The 23919-nt window shown below is 40.5% G+C and overlaps 1 protein-coding gene across 1 annotated transcript in view; it reads right to left on the bottom strand.

The window, feature by feature from the left end:
- Positions 1–23661, bottom strand: part of LOC149299401 (5-hydroxytryptamine receptor 4-like) — a 224478-nt gene extending 200817 nt beyond the window's left edge. Inside the window, exon 1 of the mRNA XM_089485975.1 lies at positions 23604–23661. Within this exon, the coding sequence (XP_089342101.1) occupies positions 23604–23661 (58 nt within the window). The remainder of the gene's footprint in view (positions 1–23603) is intronic.
- Between the last annotated feature and the right edge of the window lie 258 nt (positions 23662–23919).

The following is a 23919-nucleotide window of genomic DNA, read 5'->3' as shown; positions in this document are numbered from 1 at the left end:
AAAGATCATATTCTTTATAACTTTACATAGCACAGACAATGGCAGCGAGAGATGTGATGAGGATCACTGCAATTGATCTGTTATTTCTTGGGAGCATTGACATTAGCTGCTATCACTTTAAGCACTTAATATCTTGCCAAGTACAGCTGCCTCTTCTTACACATTAGGTGATGTTGAGTTATGCATATGTCAGGGATCTTTTATTAGCATAATGCTGGTACAGGATGATTCAGAATAGTGCATTTCAGCCCTATTAATAGCATGTTAGGATTCTAGTTTCCTATATTCACTGGACACTTTTAGAAATACTGGTTATGATTGTGGCATAAAAAATACAACAAATATACACAATGCAATTATATCCATGTGCAAATGTACACTATTAACCACTTGAATGCCAGTAGCTGGAGATTCGTTTAAAATGCCTAATAGGCAAAAGTAATTTTGTAACGACTAGTATCATAAAATCCAGGATTATTTTATCTCCCAAGTAACCTATTCTACACAACAAAAAAATAATCTATACAAAAAGTACACAGAAAAGGGCAATCTTACCATTGCAGTGAGGCTGCAGTGAGGACTCCCCAATTCATGTTACTACTTTCTGAGCACAGTCCTCATCCTTGGATCCCAGGACAAGAAGTAGAAGAAAAAGAGGGTTTCCACAGAAGCCAAGAAGAAGAAAAAAAACTATATTCCTTCTCTTCTAGAATATTCACATTTCTTCTGTCTGGTGTAGTTGATTTATTCATAGATAACACTGCCTGAGTATAGCTGCCTGTGGCTTGTCACTGTCCAGGAAGTTTTCCAGCTCACACTCAGTGTACTCTGTAGCAAGTGGAGCTACCTGGAGATCAGAGAAGCAGCTCTGCTCTCTGAAGCACTTTCTAAACACACAGATTTTTCTCTTTTGCTGCTAAGCTCTGCCTTGTATACACATTCATTCAGACAGGGAGCCAATGGGAAGCCAGCAGCACATGCCTGCTACCTCTAGCTTTGCTTGTCTGCCAGAGCCCAGAGAGCAGCACAATGTATGGAGAATTTAGGGTCCAGCACATCTATCTCAAGTGGAAGAAGAAGCTACTGATTCTATGACAGTAGTACATACAATATTGATATTATTATATTACATTATGTTTTGGTACAGTGTATAAAAGATACAATTTCCAGAGATAAATTGGAGGCTGGGATAATCCAGCCCACTGTTAGATGTATCAAATGTATAAGTCTGTCACCTTTGCATGAATATACACATTAATGACATGTGATTCACTGTATTACATTGGTATGGCTGGACAGTGATATAAATGGACAAGAAGCTGTAAGGGGTGTTTTGGACATTCCTTTTGATTTACCTACATTTGTGAGTGAAATGCATTTGCATTTCTGTGTTATGGAGATGTAAGGTGTAAGAAGCTGCTATCAGCATGAAGTTGAGTGGGAGGAAAGAAAGGAATTAAAGGTATAGGGACATGAAGCAGAGTCTATCAAGGTAGTCACATAGTCAAATAGTGAAGGATATCAGGATCTCATGACAATATAGATCTACCCCTCTTTTTTTTTAAAGCCACCTATGCTTAGAAACAAATCTTGCAGATCTGGGAAATCTTTAGAACCAATTGACACAGAGAAATTCTGCTAGAGGGGCAAAAGAAAGAGAATGAATTAGGGAAACAAAAATATTTGCAAAGCCGATGGTAAGCGGAGGTTTGCTGTAGTATAGGATAAGGTGGACAGAAGGGAAACACTCGATTTAGAAAGTCTGTGGAAAGGAAAGATATACACTCACTGGCCACTTTATTAGGTACACCTGTTCAATTGCTTGTTAACACAAATAGCTAATCAGCCAATCACATGGCAGCAACTCAATGCATTTAGGCATGTAGACGTAATCAAGGCAACTTGCTGAAGTTGAAACCGACCATCAGAAAGGGGAAGAGGATTTATGTGACTTTGGCACCAACAACCATGCCACGTTCAAACAGGCTGGCCTGAGTATTTCAGAAACTGCTGACCTACTGGGATTTTCACACACAACCATCTCTAGGGTTTACAGAAAATGGTCAGAAAAAGAGAAATTATCCAGTGAGCGGCAGTTGTGTGGACAAAAATGCCTTGTTGATGTCAGAGGTCAGAGGAGAATGGGCAGACTGGTTACAACCAAGGTATGTAGAATACCATCTCTGAACGCACAACTCTTCGAACCTTGAAGCAGATGGGCTACAGCAGCAGAAGACACCTGGTGCCACTCCTGTCAGCTAAGAACAGGAAACTGAGGCTACAATTCGCACAAGCTCACCAAAATTGGACAATGGAAGACTGGAAGAACGTTTCCTGGTCTGATGAATCTCGATTACAGCTGCAACATTCAGATGGCAGGGTCAGACTTTGGCATAAATAACATGAAATCATGGGTCCATCCTGCCTTGTATCAAAGGCTCAGGCCGGTGATTGTGGTGTAATAGTGTGAGGGACATTTTCTTGGCACACTTTGTGCCCCTTACTACCAACTGAGCATCGTTTAAATGCGACAGCCTACCTGAATATTGTTGCTGACCATGTCCATCCCTTTATGACCACAGTGTACCCATCTTCTGATGGATACTTCCAACAGGGAAATGTACCATGTCACAAGGCTCACATCATATCCAACTGGTTTCTTGAAAACAACACTGAATTTATGGTTCTCCACTAGCATGGTGTACCTAATAAAGTGGCCAGTGAGTGTATGTCTATCTCACAGTTAATGTAAGTTGGTGGCTGGCAGACTACATAAAAGTGCATCTGAGAAGATAAAGAATATGCAGAGTTGTGTGTTCTGGCCTGTTGCAAGGCATAAGCCAAGTCATTGCAGAGTGTGACCCCAAAATACAGTAGATTCACCCTAGCACAAGTACACATGTATAAAAAAACAGATTATGAGTTTGAGCCAACTTGGCTCTGACTCCAACACCTGTACTCTTCATATGGTTTATATGTCAAACTCAAGCCAATGCTGGCTAGTTCACTTATATAAGACCTTTCCAAACTTACAGAGCAAAGCTGAAAAGAGAAAAATGTGAATAAGAGTTTGGCCCCTCGGTTCTAAAAGTATGTTAGTTCCTTTTTTCCAACAGCTTTGGGATATTTTTCTCTGATATTAGTTTAAGTAATATAGAAGTAACCAACACCTGTAAAGAAAGCCAATAGACATACTGCTTTGTTGCCAATCAGATAGGGTTGCTACAATGGCAATATTGAACTGAGCGTTAGGTAACATTTTAGCTTGTAACAATGGAAGCAATTATATTGTTGCTTTTTATTTTGTTTTATTTTGAGAAAAGTTGGCAATAAGTGTTAGTGATCTCCTAAAAAAATCTTTCAAAAATTTTATGTTGGGAAAAGCACTTCAGAAAAATGGCAAAGGGGGCAGCACATTTACTGATACATTGTTGCCTTTGAGAAGCTATTACCCTGGCTCCTAGGCCTAAAATATCAACTTTTACAACAAATATGTATCTGTGTTCTGGTGTCCGTATAATAAGTATAATAGATAAGGCTTCTTAATAAACAAAACTGCCAAGAGAGCTTTGGGAGACCAGTAATTCCACATTGTTTTACATGTGTTGGGTGTAGCTAGAGATGTTGCAAATAAGGTTTCTGAATTCAATGAAAAGTTTAATAATTCTTGTGATGTAGGCCATTCAGAATGTGCAGAGACCTTCTTAATCTGGTAAAAGGTTGTTAGAGGTACAGCTGTATATATAGACCCTTGCCTGCGTCCTGGGTAGCTGTTCTTTTTTGCGCTGTGATGAAGATCGCACTGCTGGTATGTCGACAGTGATATGGTCTGCAAAAGTTAATCTGGTATTCTCAAACTGCCAATTTTCCATATTAGTATATCTGTGCAACATGTATTTCTTAATGATTGCTGTACGGTAGTCTACACAATGGAACCATTGCAATACTAGCATTGTACTATGTATTTGTGCAGTTGTCATTTTCCTTAGAAATGTGTCTATGTGTGGTATTAAAGCATGGATTTCACTTGAACAACTAGAAAGTAGTTACTCTAGTTCTAGACTGTGGAGCCTCTTTTAACACCTGTCAAAACAATTCAAGACATAGGCTTACATACTTCCTGGCAAAGCAATCAGGCACCCACAGGAAGGAAAGAAGATTGGCTAAAACACATATAGAGATACATGTATGTTCTCCCCTTTTTGCCCCACATATGCAAATACTGTAAATAAGACCTCAGATACATCCTATGTCATTACTTCTGCCCAGGGATTGACCCAAGCACCCTTTTCCCAGTGAGATATTACCAGTAAGGACAATAACTCCAGCCATCCCCTTGGATTTTGGATTACCTGTTACTGGATCTGCTTACCTGGATTGACCTCTTGAGTGCCTTACAGATTTTGATACCGAGCTGCCAGTCCTTTGAACCTGGACTGTCTGACCTTGAGTATTGATTGTTGTTTTTCTGCATTTCTATTTTGGGCTTCCTTTACTCTGACCACTGGTGGTTGCACAATCCTGCAGGCTCATCCACTAGGTATGCATGGCTGTTCCTATGTGGCACAGAAGTACTTGCTATCATGGCTAAAACAGCAGGAACACCAAAAGGCATTCTGATTACTTTGTAATAGTGGATTTAGATTGGAGAGCCAAAGTAAGTTGGGGTAAAGGGAGTGGGTAGAAAAGCAAACTTGCCCAGACTAGTATCTAAAGCTGCCAATCTACCTATTCTAGCAACAAAGCTGGGTTGCTCCTTGAGAACCAAAGGAAGTTTAAAAGCATCAGTAGATTTTGGTAAAATTTAGTGTAACAAAAGCTTGTATGGCCGAACAGTGGCTTTCCCACGATATGTGGGCATATGTGGAAATAATTACATCTTCAGCTATTCTTTTGGAGGCAGGTGAAAAATACCAGTAGGACATTTCTTCTGCTTTTTTCCGTTCGCTTCTGTTTTGCAAACAGAGTTAAACAAGATGCACAAAGTCCTCAAACCCTCCCAACTTTCTCATTTCTGGCACATTAGCTTAAACTTGAGTTTCTTAAGTAACTGTCTTTAAAAAAACAGCCTTAAAACCATGTAGTCTTTCAATGCTACAGTTTGAAAATTGATAGGAGCTTGGCTTCTGCTCAACCCATTCCTATTGAAAAAACCCAGAAAGCGCAAAACAAAACACCACTTTACTCAAGTGTTCCTTTTTTGATTAACAGATATTCCTAGGGTACATAGTCACCTTTAAGAGGGAAAATCAATGAAAATGATGGTTGAAGAAATGTGTGTTCAAAAATTCTCATTAAAAAGGTATACAGAGACATCCTTGGCATTAACTTCTCATAACGTCTGTCTCTGCTTCACTGAAAAAGAAAATGGTTTGTCTCGGAGAAAGAGACTTCAGGAAATATCCCAAATTAGGAGTGACGGAGAAGGTCTCATTACTAGGCAATAACACATGTAGGAAGATAAACATTAGATACTGCTCTTAACGTTACATTATCTATTTAATCTATTATATTTGATTTGTTTACATACTTAAGGTGTCTTAATACGAATTATTTGTAAGAAAGACGTTTATTATGAGCTTACCTAAAATGTTTTAGACGTCAACGGACAACATTATTGGGAAAATGTCTTCAATCCCCTTGGTCCTGCGTAGATCTACAAAAATTCACCTAATCTAAGGTTCATTAACAGATAAGAGTCAGAGAATATGTTTGGTTGTAGGAGAGCTGCAATTTTCTTATGGAATGACAGCAAACCTCTGATAAACTAGGGTTACTTATTCATATTACTGAAGAACCTTGACAATGCCTTAGACGTTAGTCTATCTTGTGAATGTTAGCTGAACTATATTCAGAGACATGGAATAGAAGGAGAATAGATCAGCATTTTCATCAAGTGTGGCCTACAGCACGGGTGCATGCAGCCAACATGACTAACGTTTCCACCAACCTGCCCACAAAATCAGGTTAAGTATGCTATGCATTATTATTATTATTATTATTCTTTATTTCTAAAGTGCCAACAGATTCCGCAGAGCTGTACAAGGTGAGAAGGTTACAGATAATGACAGGTACAATACAATTGACATACAGATACAAGAGGAATGACGGGCCCTGTTCCCGCAGGAACTTATAATCAAAACGATGCTCAATTGGTACTAAGAGGCAAAAAGTGTGCCAAGAAAGTCCACCACACCATAAAACCACCACCACCAGCCTGAACCTTTGATACAAGGCAGGATGGATCAATGCCTTCATGTTGTTTATGCCAAGGTCTGACTCTGCCATCTGAATGTCGCAGCTTGAATCGAGACTTATCAGACCAGGCAATGTTCTTCCAGTCTTCCACTGTCTAATTTTGGTGAGCCTGTGCGAATTGTAGCCTCAGTTTCCTGTTCTTAGCTGACAGGAGTGGCACCCGGTGTGGTCTTCTGCTGCTGTAGCCCATCTGCTTCAAGGTTCGATGTGTTGTATGTTCAGAGATGGTATTCTGCCCATTCTCCTCTGACCTCAACAAGGCATTTTTCGTCCGCGCAATTGCTGCTCAGTGGATATTTTCTCTTTTTCGGACCATTCTCTGAAAACCCTAGAGATGGTTGTGTGTGGAAATTCCAGTAGATCAGCAGCTCTGTTTGAACTTCAGAAAGTTGTCTTGACCGCGTCTAGATGCCTAACTGCATCGATTTGCTGCCATGTGATTGGCTGATTAGCTATTTGTGTTAACAAGCAATTGAACAGGTGTACCTAATAAAGTGGCCAGTGAGTGTATATTTGGTAGTAATATGAAAATAATATGTAAGCATTGTTAATGAGTCTAGTTCAATATATATTTACCAATGTCATATGTGTCTGATTGTCCTCTTGGGCGATCAGTTACCAAATTGTGGCCTTGCTTAATAAGTCAGTAACAAGGACAGACATCATATCCCATAGCTCAGCATTGAGGATGACTGCTGTATAGGTGGCAGCTAGGGGTGTTGCCCTTGAGTCGTGCTCTAGGCAAATACAGGACTATTTGGGTCACCAGGGATAATACTGTGAATTTTATCTCTGAGCCTAGATGCTCAATTTTATTGTCCAGCGATTTTTAATTACTGCCTAATGTTACTGAGCAGATAAATATTAAGGTAATGGGTTTTCAAACATAGGTAGATGCTTAAGCTTGCAAAATGCTGTACATATTATAAAAGGAATGATTGCATTGATATTTCTAGCAAAAGTTAGAATGCACAGTAGATTCCCTCATTAACCTCATTTGTAGATTTAACTTTACAGATGTTTTGAAAAAGTGCTGAATGGATGTAAATAAATTGAAAATTTACTTTTTACCTTACTGTTGAATCCTCTACGCACAATTTATTAAGGATTTGGTTATTAAAATGAACTGACTTGTAGCTTAAATGGTTATAGAGATGCCCTTTCGGTTAATTCCCCCCCCCAGTACTTTTAAAGAGGCATTTGTCAACAAACAGTATTAGCAGTTGCACCTACCTGTTTAAGGTACATTGTAGCAATAAATCTTGTAAGTTAGTTTCTGTCGCTTAGATGTGCATCTCTAAGATTAGCTTGTCTTGGTTAAATGCATTCTTTGAGATGTCGCAATATGCTAACGCGTATGTTGAAAAAATAAGAGTATCACCCATTTTATATGAATACTGACATCCTATAAAATTTTTGACTTAGATTTCTTGTGGGAGATTACATCTTTGAAACATCCATTCCTTTTTATATTTTTTATAAACATAGTAACCAAACCAATAAAAGTGTAGTTATCAAATAAATATTGCAACATAGGTAAATAATACGGCATGTTAAGTGTCAAAACTGGACTTGTGTTGAAGCTATTACAAAGTATTTCAAATAAAAACTATATCAGGAAGCAATAATATAATTTACTAGATCAGCTAAAAGAACCATTCAGGACACAGTTGAGGAGAATTACAACATAACCACCAAGCCCATATCTTAAACATTCAACAAACTTTACCTCTGCAGAGTTTAGTGCAGCTATGAGCGGTTACTTGGATATATGTTGAGGAGTTGAATAACTTACTGGTTAGCATGTTATTATGAAACATTTTTTTGTAATAAATAAATTGCAGCTATACTAAATAATAAATAAATAACACAGCAAATACTATCAATTATCCACAATAAAATTGGGGACTGTACTACCTCCATGCACCCCCTTGGGTAATAGGGGTCCTTGGCGCCTCTGTTGCTTAGTTCTATGTAATATTTGTATTTATTTTTTCCTGTGTGATATTGTGAAGGGTGGTTGGATTTTATGAGTTTCAGGCAACGACATGGAAGATTTTAGTCATTTTGCATGTCTACCCCTGAAATTTGGAACTGTAAAGTCTCAGGCACCTACATGCAACTGTGGACAGATCTCATTAGTCAACAGACAGAGATAAGGGTTTATTTGACTGACCACTCAGCTTCTTTTTTAGGACTTTTCTTATTTCAAGATGGAACTGAAACATACATAGCAGCATACTGTTTATCTCAATTACAAAGAGCAAAGACAGTTTGTGTGTATATGGTGAGCATAATAGATACCCAAAACAATTTAACACAATATATTTATGCTTAAATGATTATTACATTGCCCTTTGCTGTACATAATACATTGCTGGTTGAACATTGTCACATATCCATAATTCAGCTATAATAACAGCACACATTACCCAGAGGAGTGAGGGTTACAGCCTATGCTGTTGTTAGGGATGGGCCAGCCACACTAGTAAAAGTATTGCAGAAGAGGGACTAGGAAAAGTGAGCTAAAGGAATGTAGGAGGGCGTTAATGTGCTATGTTGTAAGCGTCAATAAAGAAGTGGGTTTTGAGGGATTTCTTGAAGGAATAAAGGCAGGGAGAAAGACGGATAGGCCGGGGGGCATTCCAGAGGATAGGGGAAGCCCTTGAGAAATCTTGTAAGCATGCATGAGATCTAGAAATCGACAGAGAGAATAGAAGAAGATCACTGGATGAACGGAGAGACCGGTTAGGAGTGTATTTAGAGATGAGTGATGAGATGTAGGTAGGGGAACCACTGAGACGGTAAAGAGGGAGACCAGCTAAGACAGAGTTACAATAATCAAGGCGGGAGATAATCAGGGCATGGACAAGAGCCTTAGTGGCATTCTGTGTTAGGAAGGGACAGATGCAAGCAATGTTTTTAAGATGGAGACGGCAGTTTTTAGAGACAGACTGAATGTTGGGGGTGAGCGAAAGGTCGGAGTCAAGGGTGACACCAAGACAGCGGGCATGAGGAGACAGGGATGTAGTCTTAGATGAACTGGGAGAACTCTTCTTAGACCCAGAGCACATCAACCACCCAAGATCTTTATAGTGGTCACCCCGGTGCATATTTCAAATTTTCTACTGAAGTGGATGAGGCACCCTTTGGATAAAGGGGGACGCAATAAATTGAGGGTGGAGTGCCCTAGACCATTAGTGCCTCACAAAGTAATGCAGACTCCAGAGCTCAACCCTACGATGATGACATTCCTGGGTTATCACGGAAATGACCCACAGAACGGTCACACTCTGATACTACTGGGAAACACTAACTCAACGCCATTAGCAGAACGCAGGAAAGCAGCTTTATTGGGGATTGACGGGGCATCTGTTAGAGCTGGGGCAAAAAGAGCTGGGCCCATCTGCCGAAGGTCTCCTGTTCAGTGAACCTTTCATCAAGGAGATTAATCGTCATGTACAGATTCACTCCTCCTTGGGAAAAACCAAACCATCCATGAAAAAGGCTTTTACACCCCAGGGGCGTTTTTCCTCCAGGGCTGGTTTCCAGAGGGGCCGTGGATCCAGCCGAGCTTTATATGGCTCCAGAATTTTAACCAGCGATGATCCTTCAGGGCACAGTACGCCATCCGCACTCCTTTCTCAGCCCAGAGAGGGAACTTCCCTGGCAGGGGTTCATCGGGATCCCAGGGAAGTTCGGTGAGTACTACCATCTTAAAACCCTCTTCTCAGTTAGCTATCGCAGGCAGGTTAGCTTTGTTTCTACATCACTGGGTTCAGATATGCTCGAATCCCTGGGTCATTCAAACTGTGCAGGGTTATGTCATAGAATTTTCTCACCTGCCACTTCAACCCATAGCACCCCTCCCATTTCTATGTCTCAGGCAGACAAGCAAATTATTCACAAGGAGTTGACATCCCTATGGGAGAAATGGGCTGTAGAGGTTTCTCGTCACCCTCCCACCTTTCTCAACAACAATTTGTTAGTAAAGAAAAAGTCGGGCGAGTTTCGTCCAGTTATAACTCTACGGGAGCTCAACAATTTTGTAGTGTACCGCCATTTCAAGATAGAGGGTATCCATCTTCTTCGCGATCTTTTGCTAGAAGGGGACTGGTTCACTAGATTGGACCTAAAAGATGCCTATATCACCATTCCGGTCCACGAGGATTGTCAAAAATTCCTCCAGTTCAGGTGGAAAGCTCAGTTACGGCAGTTCACTTGTCTTCCATTTCAGATGCGTTCCACCCCGTGGTGTTTCACCAAGGTATTGAAACCTGTCGTGACCTTTTTCATGGAGTTAGTCATTTGTTTAATCATCTATTTGGACTATATCCTGCTTACGTCCCAGAACCTGCGACTCTTATGGTCACAAATGAACTTCATATTGAACGCTTGAGCTTTGTGATCAATCAACAGAAGTCTGCTTTGCCTCCCTCCCAGGTAGTTACATTTTTAGTTGGATTCAGTCTTGGCGGTCTTGTGACTCCCTCAGCTCAGGATCAACAACATAAAGAAGGAGCTGCGTCGGGCTCTCAAGTTACCAGTGGTGTCTCTTCGGACTCTTGCACGTATCATGGGCCTCTTACTAGCGTCCATTTAGGCTATATTCCCAGGACCGGAAGCAAGATTGGAACTTTGTTGGTGGGTTTGCCATATGGAGGCTTGGAATGGCAGAGCCATTTTCGGGTCCCAACCGGATTTGATCTTGGAATCGGATGCCAGTCTCTCAGGTTGGGGAGCCGTCTCAGAACAGACGGTCGATGGTCCCAGCAGGAACGTCTATTGCACATCAATTGTCTCGAATTGAATGCAGGAACGTTTGCGATAAAAAGTCTGTCGAAGGATAGTTCCAATTCTTCTCTTCTTCTCAGAATTGACAAATTCTCAGCAGTCCGCTAAATAAACAAACAGGGGTCCAAATCTTGACCAAATTGACCAAGGATCTGTATCAGTACAGTGAGAGTGAGCCTATTTGTCGCCTGCAGGGGCGAACCCCCTGCTGGCGACCAATAGAGTCGTTCGTAAAGACATTTAAAATCCTGGTGCAGCAACATGGCCAGCAGAGACCACTGGTCTCCCTGCTGCAACAGTTAAAGTACAAGCGACTTTATTGGTCGTTCATATGGACTTTTAACTGGTGGAGCAGGGAGACCAGTGGTCTCTGCCAGCCAAGTTGCACCATAAGGAGTTAAAGGGCCGTGCGAGTGAGCCTATTGGTAGATATTGGTAGAGTCGATTGCACGGCCCTTTAACCCCTGACGGAGAAACCTACGGATTTCCGCTTCTGTTAACCCCTGCCATGCTGCGTAGATAAGGTAGGCTAGATGGGGAAGGGACCAGGGAGATTAGTATACGAAGATGAACACGAAGATTCTTCGTGTTGTGTGTCTTCGTCTAGGTTTTGCCGCCGCCACGTTCGTATGTTCGTCATTTGGGCTGTGCAACGAAACCTTCATGTTCGTTTTCATGTTCTCCTGAATACGAATGCACAAGTCTAGTCACCCCGTTTAGATGCTATCCATCTTTCCCCTAAAGGATCTACCCCCTCACCCCAGGGGGGATTACATTTCAATGGGATTATAATTTCCAAGACACCTCCAGTCTCTGGGGGTGAAGGGCTATCAAGGGATTTTCGGGGATGACAGCCCTTTGTGGGTACATCACTCTCCTGAGTTGCCATCATGCCTTGGGAATTTTGTTTCAATATTCCACACAAAAATACTATAAGAAATCAAACATATCTGTTTGCTCCAGGTGCATACTCTTTGTGCATTATGTGTTCCCTCATAATTAAATTATTGTTAAGGCAGCAAATCTGGACCAGAAGAAGTAAATTGAATAAACTAGCCAGTTGATGCAATCAGCTTTTTTATACCAATTTAAACCAATTATATTAATTTGTGAGTGAAGTTAGTTAAGAATACCCTATCCGGATCTAAAAATAATGTGACTGAGATAAGCTCTGTGATAAACTGGTTATGACTTCATTCATGAACTGGGAAGAAAAATGCTTAAACATTGAAGTAGGTAGCTCAAACTTGGGAACAATACTGTGCTGTAAGTGAGGACATGGCATTATCACTGAGTTGCTTGCATCTCTACAGAGTTCATTACAACCCATTTTTGGGTTTTGTTCAGTAGTTCATGGTAGTTGTCAATGCATTTGCTGTTTAAAAAAAATGTATGGCCCTGAGTACAACTGATCAGTCAGGGTATGTTGCCACAGAAAAACAGCAGGAACATAGGAACAAGGAATTATCAGCAATAATTCTTCCATATACCCTCAAGAATGATTTGTTCATGACTAATTGCTCTAAAGTGAGTAGTCAGGCTCTGGGTTATGACGTTATAAACATACACAAAGGGTTTATGACAAAGTCCTTTAGCAGTGTGGGGGGTATGATGTGTGTGATAGGCATACAAAAATTAGAAGCAATGAAGGAATCTGAAATGTTAACAGTAATGGTCTTGCAGACAATTAACAGCGGGAATTTGTGGGTGATAAAAACAAAAACACAATTTCACAAAGCAATTATACTATATGTACATTAGAATAACCATGGCCAGATTGCTGTGTCATATGTTGACACTAAGCATAAAGGTGTTGGCTGAGGTGACAAATTGTGTTGGGGGGGCTGGTTTGGGCTGCCCTGGGCCAGCCAAAACATGCCATTGGTCCCTGGGAATGGCGGGCCTTAGAAAACTGATGATTATTTAAGATGGAGCTCTGCAAGAGCCCATACCACAGTCCATACGTCTATTGCTCTTAACCAGGGAAACACTTTTTACTCTGCTCAGGGTTGTAGTATCTCACTACTTGTCTCTGCATAAGATGGAAACTTTTCTTATTCCATAGTATTTTTCCAGAACAATGTCCTGGAGTTGTGGTTCTATTCTTCTCTTGGGACTGTGTCTTGGTTCAGAGTTTAGGAGAGTTGGCATGCTTGTTGCTTCTTGTCCACCTCTGACACAGTTACCCCTTGCATTATACTAGCTTTGTACTGGCACTTTTTCTTTTCAGGACTCTTTTCAATATCATCAGTTGAAACACATCAGTATTGGCCTGAAGGGGACATACACGCAGGGCAAGCATGACTGGTCTGGCCGCAAATAGCCCAATAGGGACCCTCTTATGTTTATTAGGATTATGTTAATTGTATCTGTTACCACTCCCAAGGGGTATTTATTTCTACAAAGGGGAATTTCCTTTCAGTTTTAGAAAGTTATACAGAAAGCTCTCTAGCAGATTTTCAACTATAACTTCCAAGATATTCAGGCACCCTGTACTTTGCCAAATGCTGATTGAGGATTATAATCCAACAACAGCTGGGCAGTTACATATTTTAGATGGTACTGCAGTAACAAATAACCACATTGATATTGTAAAATTAACAGATTCTGAAGAGAAATTTTAAAGATATTGAACATCTTCCAAATAGCACATAAAATACAAGTATAAGTACTACACTGCATGAAAAATGTTGCTCTAAAAGTTCAACTGAACTAAGTACTTGCCATACCGCCATACTGCAGCAAAACATATCATAAACAAAATCTAGACAAAATAATTGCTACGTGTTAGTTTCAGTCTGAAAGTTGTTTTTGGCAGGATCAACTCTTTGTTTAACAGGCCCATCAAAAAGATGGTCTTTTCTCTTACAAAATCAATTGTAAAGAACTCTAATCCTGTAAAGAAAATGGATACACATATTTCATTATAAATTATGATAATGTAATAGTATGTTAGTCATGATTGTGTAAAGTGTCAACTTGGCATCGGGCCAACAGATGTCTAGCTAATAAAGGTTGTTCCTAGAGTTTCTCCTACACTAGATGCAGTGGCATATTTAGGCTTAGGCCACATGGTACCAGCCCCTGGACCTTACTAACATAGGATTCCTATAAGAAATTCCCTTTGTATCTGATCCACCTGTTGGCACAGTCAGTGACAGAACTACCAGGGTCACAGGGGTCTTGACTGCGACCGGGCCCTGGAGTTCTGCCAGTCAGGTGGTGGGAGCGTGAGGCGTCTTTCTCGGGTGCCGGCATTTCACGTCATATGCCGGCGCTCAGCAGTGAAGCCACGCGCACCACAGCAGAGTAGCGAGGCAGAGGCCTCGCGCCCCCACCACAGGACTGCATGGTAAGTGACCTACAAAGGGGGGTAGGGAGAGGGTAGATAGTGAGAAGGGGGGTAGGGAGAGGGTAGATTGTGAGAATGGGGGGAGAGGGGGTAGATCGTGTGAGAGGGGGGTAGGGAGAGGGTAGATAGACTGAGAGGGTAGATAGTGAGAATGAGGAGTCTCCTCTGCTCCCTGCCGCCGCCACCGCCTGCCTCAGCGCTGCCCCGACTGGAGTGGTGGGAGCGTGAGGCGTCTTTCTCGGGTGCCGGCGCTTCACGCTGAGAAGGGGGGGTAGGGAGAGGGTAGATAGTGAGAAGGGGGTAGGGAGAGAGTAGATCGTGAGAAGGAGGGTAGGGAGAGGGTAGATAGTGAGAAGGGGGTAGGGAGAGGGTAGATCGTGAGAATGGGGGGGAGAGGGGGTAGATTGGGTTGGGGTTGGGGGGGCTCTTAACAGATTCTCGCACCGGGGCCCTGAGGCTTCTAGTTACGCCCCTGGGCACAGTATTTCTTCCTCTCCATTGAGTGACCTTTTTAGATTAAGCATAGAAATATGATATTATGTATTAATGCTCTGCACAGAAGATTTGAAGGGCGAATAAGAACTTCTACTTGTCAAGGTAAGTCCTGTCCTGCATCAGACGACGGCACAAAAATACAGCTGGGCATGGATAAACTATGTTTCTAGTGTCCCCTGCCCCCAGCATGCATTTTTCTCACCAAGTTTGCCCATGTGGTATGGGCATTCCTGTAGCTTAAGCATCTTACAAGAGCAGCAGTACCATGTTAAAAAGTATTTTATTGTTATAAAATACAGAAAAAAAGATTCAGAGAATTGTCACTTCTAGAATGTTAGAATGGGAACAGTAAGTTTTTTTTTAAAACAAAAATGTATAATTGTGAAAACATGTTCTTTTAATGAGATCTCTCCAAATAATCTGTGCCTAAGATTCAGTGGCAAGAAAAGAAGAAACATTGCATTCTGTACAAAACCAATACTATTTTTCGAATGCAAGAATAGATCTCTACTTTATGAGATTTCTGAGGTCCCAAAAGTTTATGATCATATTTCTATTTTGACCCAATATAAAGTTTCACCTTTGACTAAAAAAAGATCATGAGCAACACAGCTATATCCATTTTATTTATTAATTTCCATTATACAATTTTACGAGATATACGAGATGGATATGTTTTCATGTTTGTTCCAGACTATTAAGAAACAAATACCTAAATACATCATAGTAAGCTGAAACAAAACCCTGCACATGCTGAGAGAGGTAACACCTGTGATGATTTAAACCATGAAATGCCAATAAAATGTTTGTTATACAGTTACAGGGCTACACTTGCACTTCCTAAACATCAAAATTACATGTTTACTTAGAATTATGATTAAACAATCTTGCATACTAATAAGTGCTATTATTGTGAAGTAAAAGCATCTAGGAGTAACAACAACTCAGCGATGAAGCTGTAGACCACAAACACCCAGAGAGCTGGGCTGCCAAGTGCTGAAGCACATAGTATGAAAATTGCCTGCCCTCTGTATCATCACTCACTACAGAGTTTCAAACTGCCTCTGGAAGCAATTTCAGCACAAGCACTGTGCATCGGGAGCTTCATGAAATAGATTTTTTTTTGCTGAGCAGTTACGCACAAGCTTACAATGCGGAATGCCAAGTGTTGGCTGGGCTGTTGTAAAGCACACCACCAATGGACTCTGGAGCAGTGGAAATGTGTTCTCTGGAGTGATGAACCTATGTGGAAGTCTAATGGGCAGATCTGGGTTTGCAGCTGCCAAGAGAATGCTACCTGCTAGAATGCATAGTGACTATAATTTTAGTCTTGAAAAGTCTAATTTTTATATGGCTCACTGGATCACACAATACCATTTATCTAAAAAGCATGTTAGATGAACCTTCAGTGACTTTTCTCCTGTTGAGTCTGCTGTGTAATGTGTTTCCTCGAACATTAGCAGATATACTTGGTGTTCTTTTACAACTATATAATACATAAATTTTTTTCTTTCAACATAAAATACAGTGCTGTATCCGATAATCTCGGCTAGCACTGACAAAATCTATTTTTTCTCCCCGTTTTCTTTATCTGTAGTCCTGAAGGCTTGGCATTGCTGTATGACTTTCCCTGCTCAAACACCACAGTGAGTGGATTTGTCATGACAATGCTAATGAAGTCTCCTTCCATACACTTTCATTAGTTAGAGTGTCTGGGTGATTTTTAAGACTGAGCCAATATATTGTTTACTATAAGGCAGTATAATAAGGAGTCAAGTGGCTGATATGCAGCTGCCTGAAAACATTATTTTATATAAAAACTAGAACTGCTTAAAAAGTGATTTCCCCTATAAGGAATATGTTTTAATACAGAAAAAGAAGTCCATATCTACCCGACCTTGAAGAGAGACCCTTTCACTCATTTATTGAGGATTGAATAAAGGGACATAATTTGATTAAATCAAAAGAAGCAGCTCATAGTGTCAAATAATGTCCCCCTTTTAATCAGCTGGGTTAAATATATTTTTCTAACCCAAACTGAAAGTCCACACAATTTCCCAAATCATTATGTTTTGGATTAATAGTTTGGCTTTGCTCCAAATAATAGTGACCTTGTTAAAATGTGGGACTTCACCTAAGGTGCTATTAAGAAGACAACTGGTCATGAGTATGGCTTTTGAAACAATTGAAAAGGTTCCAGAAATATAATGTTTCTCTTTATTATTATTATTTTTTTTCCCATCTTAATTTCAGGCGTAAACTGCGAGAATGGGATTTTTCTTAGATCACTTAGATCACTATCACTGTTTTGTGCCAGAAATGACAAGTTTTCAGCAGCATAAACCTATCAGCAAACAATCTGTTTTTCTGTCTTGGAGTGTCTACAAATCAATCAGGGCTATAATTAGTTGGTTTTAATATATCTGCCTTTTAGAATCTAAAGGAAGTTGACTGGTATGGAAAACAGAATTAAATCTACCCAGCTTATGTGTTGTGTTTTGAGCAAGTTCGTCACATTTCCTTTTTACTTGTCTCTGTCATTATCTGCCTGTTGTCAGAAATTTTGTGAGACTGACACCTTAATTGCTTTCCATGTAGCATATAGCTAGTTATTATGGTAAGAAGTGACCATAATAAGCGGCACAGTTTAGAAGTCCAAGAACACAATCTGTCCTACATAGGCATCGCGGCGGGGGGGGGGGGGGTTGTTGCTTTTCTCAACTGTGTTAGAATGCAAATCCATGCAAGAAGCATAGGAAACATGGTTTGCCTTAGGTGCTAAACAAAGTTCAAGACTTGGCACTGGTAATAGGAAGATGGTCAGAATGGTCAGTCACCATAACGTGGTACTAAAATAACACCTGCCAGCTTGAGACTTTTCTTCTATAATCAAGTGTATATAGTCCTTGCATCACAAACATGCCCTATGGCACATAATACCTCTGGTGACAAAATTCCGGGATCGCTTGGTTGAACACATGATGGATGATTTGGAATGGCAGTATCTAAGTGTTTGCCTTGTGAGAATACCAAATCCACAGAATAATGGTGACTATGGAGATACATTGGCAGAATTAGGCTATGTAGGATTGTTTTTTTTTTAACCATCATCGTAATATTGTGATTGCAATATTTTGAATCAATATTTATTTTGAATCAATATTTAACTAACAACAATTACAGAAAATCAGCAATTAATCACGCAACTATGTTTGACTCACTCCTTAGCAACAAAAATTCAGTACATAATATCCATCATTTTAGATTTCCTCCAGGAGCCACTGTTGGGTTTTTAATTTCTCTTAGAGAACGGATTGAGGGTGCATCTGTAAAATGAAGATCCACTTTGTTATTCTTAAAAAGGAAAATAATTATAATAAATAAAAGACATGCTCCATACTTGCACAGGCATTTCTTCTCAATCCTTTTGTGCATATTTCTTATACATAAGTGAATCATATAAAACCATATATATACATTCTAGTAGACTTGGGCGCTGGCCAACTCTTCATGTTCGTCCTCGTGGGGGGAAAAAGACCAAACACCTCCTGGAGAATCTCAGGGGTGAAGGGCTCTCAAGGGAGTTAAAAAGGCTGTGGGAGTGAGCCTATTGGTCGCCTGCAGGTACCTCCTTTGCCATCAATGGTTGATGCCAGAGGAGGTCTCTGCAGGCGACCAATAGGGTAGTTTGCACCGCCCTTTAACCCCCGACGGCGAACCTAGGGACTTCCGCTTTTGTCAACCCCTGCGATGCTGCGTAGATAAGGTAGGCTAGATGGAGAAGGGACCAGGGAGATTAGGAAACGAACACGGAGATTCTTCATGTTGTGTGTCTTAGTCTTCGTCTACGTTTTGCCGCAGCCGTGTTCGTATGTTCGGCATTCGGGCTGAACAACGAAAACGCACCCTTCATGTTCGTTTTCATGTTCTCATGAATACGAATGCACAAGTCTAGTTTCTAGTACCTAACTGCAGTTGAATATTTGATGCAAATATTGATGCAAGTCCCTTCATATAGCAGTCATACACCAGCCCAAAACACATCTGGCTCAATGTATACTATCCAGTAGACTTGTGCACAGCAAGCAAAATCGCGTCGGACAATTTTTTTTGTTTTTGCCACATTCTTTTTCTCCCACAGGTTGTTGAACCCATCAATCACAGCCATAACAATCAATGAGACCACATCCTGGCTACGTATACCTATAAGTTATTGATATGTACCCTCATACACACTGTCCTTCCCACTTTACCTCATCAATGAGCGATAAAACTGCTTGTAATGGTGCCAAAGCGGGTTGTAATGGCAGCTTCACGTGAAAATGAATAGACCAATCACTATGAATTTTCAGAACGTTTGCAGTCCGGTTTTGTCAGTTTTGCAGGGGATCATCCTTGTTATGGTTGATTTGTACGAACCATGAAACAGGCAAGTTTCTGTAAAAATAAAGTTTGTATGAAAGCAAATGCACATATCTACTATCCAGTCCTGGCAAATTTGCACAAAAAGATATACATAAAGGGAAACACACCATAAAAAATATACACATTCAGATTCCAGGGTGCTGCTGAAATGACCAACATGTACACAGCAATGCATTTACCTTACCTAACTGCTCCTGAACTGCCTCAAAAGGCGTGTTGTGCCTTTAAGGCAGGGAGCTTCTGGATATGATGTCATATACTTGCATGTCTTAAAGTCACGCAGTGCATTCTATGGAGGCTGTGCTGAGTCGGCCTTAGACTATAATGCAATTTAAAGAAAGAGTTCAGAGGGTTAAAATGCAGTAAAATAAGATAGGACACTTCAAAATCGGTGTACTTTGCAAAATGTAAGTTAGGCATAATTGTTGTAATAAAATGGGCGGTCGTTTTGATAATGTATGTCCGAGGAATCATCAGATACCGTATATGTGAAATAAGGCAGAAAAATAAACTTGTAAGACAAGAAAATCTATTTGCTTGACAACTTTTATGTCAAGCATCACAAGCTATATGTTAAAAAATCTAAACTAATCTAACTGGCTGAAACCTAGGATATTTTACTAGCAATTGTATCTAGACATCTGCTCCATATCTGCACCCTGAAAAAACAGTTCAATAAATGAAATAAAGAGAAATCATAAAGAGTCATGAGCTCACATGCCTTCCAGTGTATAATTTACTTTCCACTTAGAAGCATATTTGTGACCTTTCAGTGTTCGGAAGAGTTAATACCACCTAAATATTTTAGTTATTTTACAGTTGCTGCTGATGTGTGGGCTTCCTATATATTTTCCGTTTCAATGACTTCCCATCTACCTGGTGGGAGAGAAAGGTCTGTCTTAGGGATGGTGCCAGAGTGATCCATGCCACTGATGGACAGTCTCTTTGATGTGCTGCTTCCTTTCCGATAAATAGACCAAAATATGGTAATCACTGGAAAAGCTTTCAGAAAATCCTTGATTTCATGCTGGGCTGTTGCCTTGGAAACCATTCAAAGGGTTTTCTGATTTGTGTTATCATGTCACTGATACTGTACTGCATCAGGGTGCTGTGATACTGGGATTTATGTTCTGTTTATGTAATATGTCAGATATGCTTTAGAGCAGAGCACTCCTGTGGGATCAGGTGAATCATTTGGTTTAACATTAGATTTGAGGCACAAAATGATAACACATATTGTGAACACTTGACTCTTTTGCTTCAAAATACTAATTTTGGCTTCCCATTCCTACTGTCACTGTCAAAATATAAATAGGTACTTTTAACTCATATGTAAACAGCAAAACATATTGCATATGTTTACATTCTTTGTAGATATCCCTGCATAGTGCCCTTAGAATTACATTCTAAATGTTATGTTCACAACACACTAGCACTAATTATTTAGTGTAGTTTGTGACATTGTCTCTAGGAAATGTGTACACCAATCCATTTAGAAAACATTCAGATCAGTTGGGAATTGCCACATCAGTAAATAATCTTAGATCTATTTACAATATACATTTACAAAACAGCTCACTGATTGACTAATCTGCAAGTTGTTTGCAAGGGCATGCAAGTAAGTCTGTGACTTTTCATTTTAAGTTATTGAATTCTAACCAGGGTCAGACTGGCCCACCAGGATACCTGGGCCGGCCGGTCCGTGGGCCAGCAGACCAACATTCAAAGCGGCCGCCATGCGTGCAAAGTTCAAAACAGCCGCTGAGCGGCAGTGAGCGGGATTGAAATGGCCGTGCCTTAGCACTTCGTCCCATGTCTTAAAAGGGGTGGGACGAAGAGCTGAGGCACGGCCATCGGACGGCGTGGTGCGTGCACGCCGGCCACTTTCATTTCATGAACGCCGTCCTCTACCCGCTGCCCCCACCAGACACCAGGGAGTCAGAAGCAGTGGTAAATCGGGGGGGGGGGGGTGGAGTGTTATATGGGGGCATAAGGCTTTTCTGGATGCAGAGTGCCCCATGATATGCCTTTGTATCTGGGATGAGGTATTCATTGGATGATGCAGTGCTAGAACAGTTGGTATTAATAGCCAAAAGTGTCTTACAAGAATATCGTGAAGAATCACTATTTTGTTCCACTGAATAAAATGGAACTTTTTCATTTAAAAATGTTTGCAGTAGAAAATGTTTTGATTCCAATATGTCTAATGTATTTAATTTATTAGGGCCTTTTAACACTCTTGCTTTCCGGCATTTTAATACAAATAATGAGATTAAAAGAATGTTTTATAGTTATTTGTATGGCAAATAGTGTGACTCAGGTATGTATAAGGGGTGCATGTGTCGGTATAAGAGCTCAACCGTGAGATAAACTATATGGGGCTGCTCTCCAAATGTTTCCAGGGCTGCTTTCCATTCTCAGTCCGGCCCTGATTCTGCCCCATTCTATTCACAGGGTGGATGAAGGGGGTGGCTCTCCATATAGCCATCACTTCAATCAACTCATCCAAGCAGTCCTCTCCTACTGTCTCACTTCACCTAGCAACCATCCCTCTTATTGTAAGCTAATGAAAGCAGAGTCCGCTTCTCTTTTTGTACCAGTATCTGTTAATGTTTGGTATGTCATTTTAAATTGTTAATTATTTTCACTACCCCCTATTGTAGCAGCTGTATGGAATCTGCTAACCCTATATAAATAAATGTAATATATGCATTGAAGGTACATATTGGAGGTAGACTAGTTAAAAAAATGCCTAGTTACAATTGTACATCAATACTGTCCAACAAAATGCTTACTATGAAGCATTTAATATTTAACAAAAATAAAAGGAAGTTTAGATTCCGATGAGGAAACGTCTTCTGGGGTCGCTGTCCTAGGTCAGGCCTTGGGCAACACAGGATATAAAGGCATCACTGGGTGCTACACTATTTGCTGTAGTTACACAAACATTTTAACTGGACTTCCTTTGTTGAAAGACATTAGATGTTGCTGTCCCATGAAGCTTCACTCCAAACATATAGAAATACTTTTTTTAGTCAGCAATGCTGCCACCTAATTAAACGACACTTGAAAATGCTTCTGCATTTCTCCATGGGGAACCCAGATTAATAGCTTGAGCATGTGCTACCTCTTGAATTTTAGATTTCCTTCCCAGGCAGCATCTGGCGTTGCTCTGTACTGATGCAGAAAGACACTAATGACGCACTGGAGCATTTACCCACATCCTAGATTGGGATTTAATGACAGATGTTAATGTTGGGGAGACAAGGCGGTATCCTTATCCTAAATCATTGCTCAAAGTCAGATCTTGCTTGTTTGTCAACAGTGGCAAATATTAACGTCACACACATTTTTTTTTGTCTTGTGCACCAATATCCAAGGAAAAGAGGAAAGTGTATAGTGAAGTCAAAGAGCTGAAACCACAATTCTCCTGGAAACCCTTCTGACAACACTGTCTTGCCAGGGCTGGACTGGCAATGGCGGGCCGTCCTTGCACTTTAAGATTAGCTATCACCTGATGATATAAGTTCAGCCGACGTCTGGATATGTGCCGCACCCAATCTGCTACTGCAGCGTGTGGCACTGTCGGTATTTGCCCAATGTGCCAGGTAGCCAGTCCAGACATGTTACCTACACCCCCCCCCTATTTTGACCACTCTGTGACTACATGTGTCCAGCCAATAAACTATTTGAATGAGGTTGTGTACCAGTAGTCTTTGTGTCCTGGCATTGAAAAGAAAACTCTAGTTTAAACATAATGTAAACAATAGATACGAATCCTGATAAAAGTTTAGTTTGTTAACTCATACTTTTTTAAACTGCCAACACTGTTGGTATTTTACTGATGAAGTAAAACTGAGCAACATTAATTTCCCTCATTTATTTTTACAAGAATTTTCAGTTCCTTCAGAGTCGAAAGATGACCATGCACTGCCTTTGTGTAATTTAATTAAAGTTTGTAAATTAGGTGTTAGCAGCAGTCAATGTGACAAATTGTATGAGACTAATCCAATAAAGGTAAACACGGGTGGTAGAAACAGCAAACTCTTATCATTAAAATAAAAAATCTATATGCTGATCCCTGGCTTATACTAAATGAGAGTAAGCATAGTTTAACCCTTTGCAAATATTCACCTCCCTAGGTTGCTGGTACTTGCTAATTGGTTCAGGTAGCCTTTTGGAGGGTTCAGAATGGAAAAAGGGATTCAATTATAGGGCAGTTAGTGAGTACTGTTAATGCTTGTTTTGCCAATTTTTACAACATTCTGTCATGACTTACCTCCCTCATTGAACTCTGGCTGACAATATGTGACCCGGAATGCCTCGTTTTCGGCCATGACGGCCTATATTAACTAAGGACCTTCAGTATATTGTTGGTGATTTATCCTGTTTGACCCGGCTTGTCCTGTTTGCTGTTTATTTGATTTGGCGTGACTTTATATTGTCTCCTTCCATTTGGTCTTGGCATTACATTGGCTGTTTTGCCAGCATATTCACCTTTGGCCTTCATACCTATCCAGCTCAAGGGAATCCTCACCGAAAGTACTGTTACACATATACAATTATCTCGGAGGTTAAACAGTCCCTTTCTTTTA

Source organism: Sceloporus occidentalis, unplaced genomic scaffold (genome assembly GCF_023333645.1).
Source record: "Sceloporus occidentalis isolate IW3139 unplaced genomic scaffold, rSceOcc1.0.p SCAF_28, whole genome shotgun sequence".
Classification (NCBI taxonomy): domain Eukaryota; kingdom Metazoa; phylum Chordata; class Lepidosauria; order Squamata; family Phrynosomatidae; genus Sceloporus; species Sceloporus occidentalis.
This window is presented reverse-complemented; position numbering and strand designations above follow the sequence as displayed.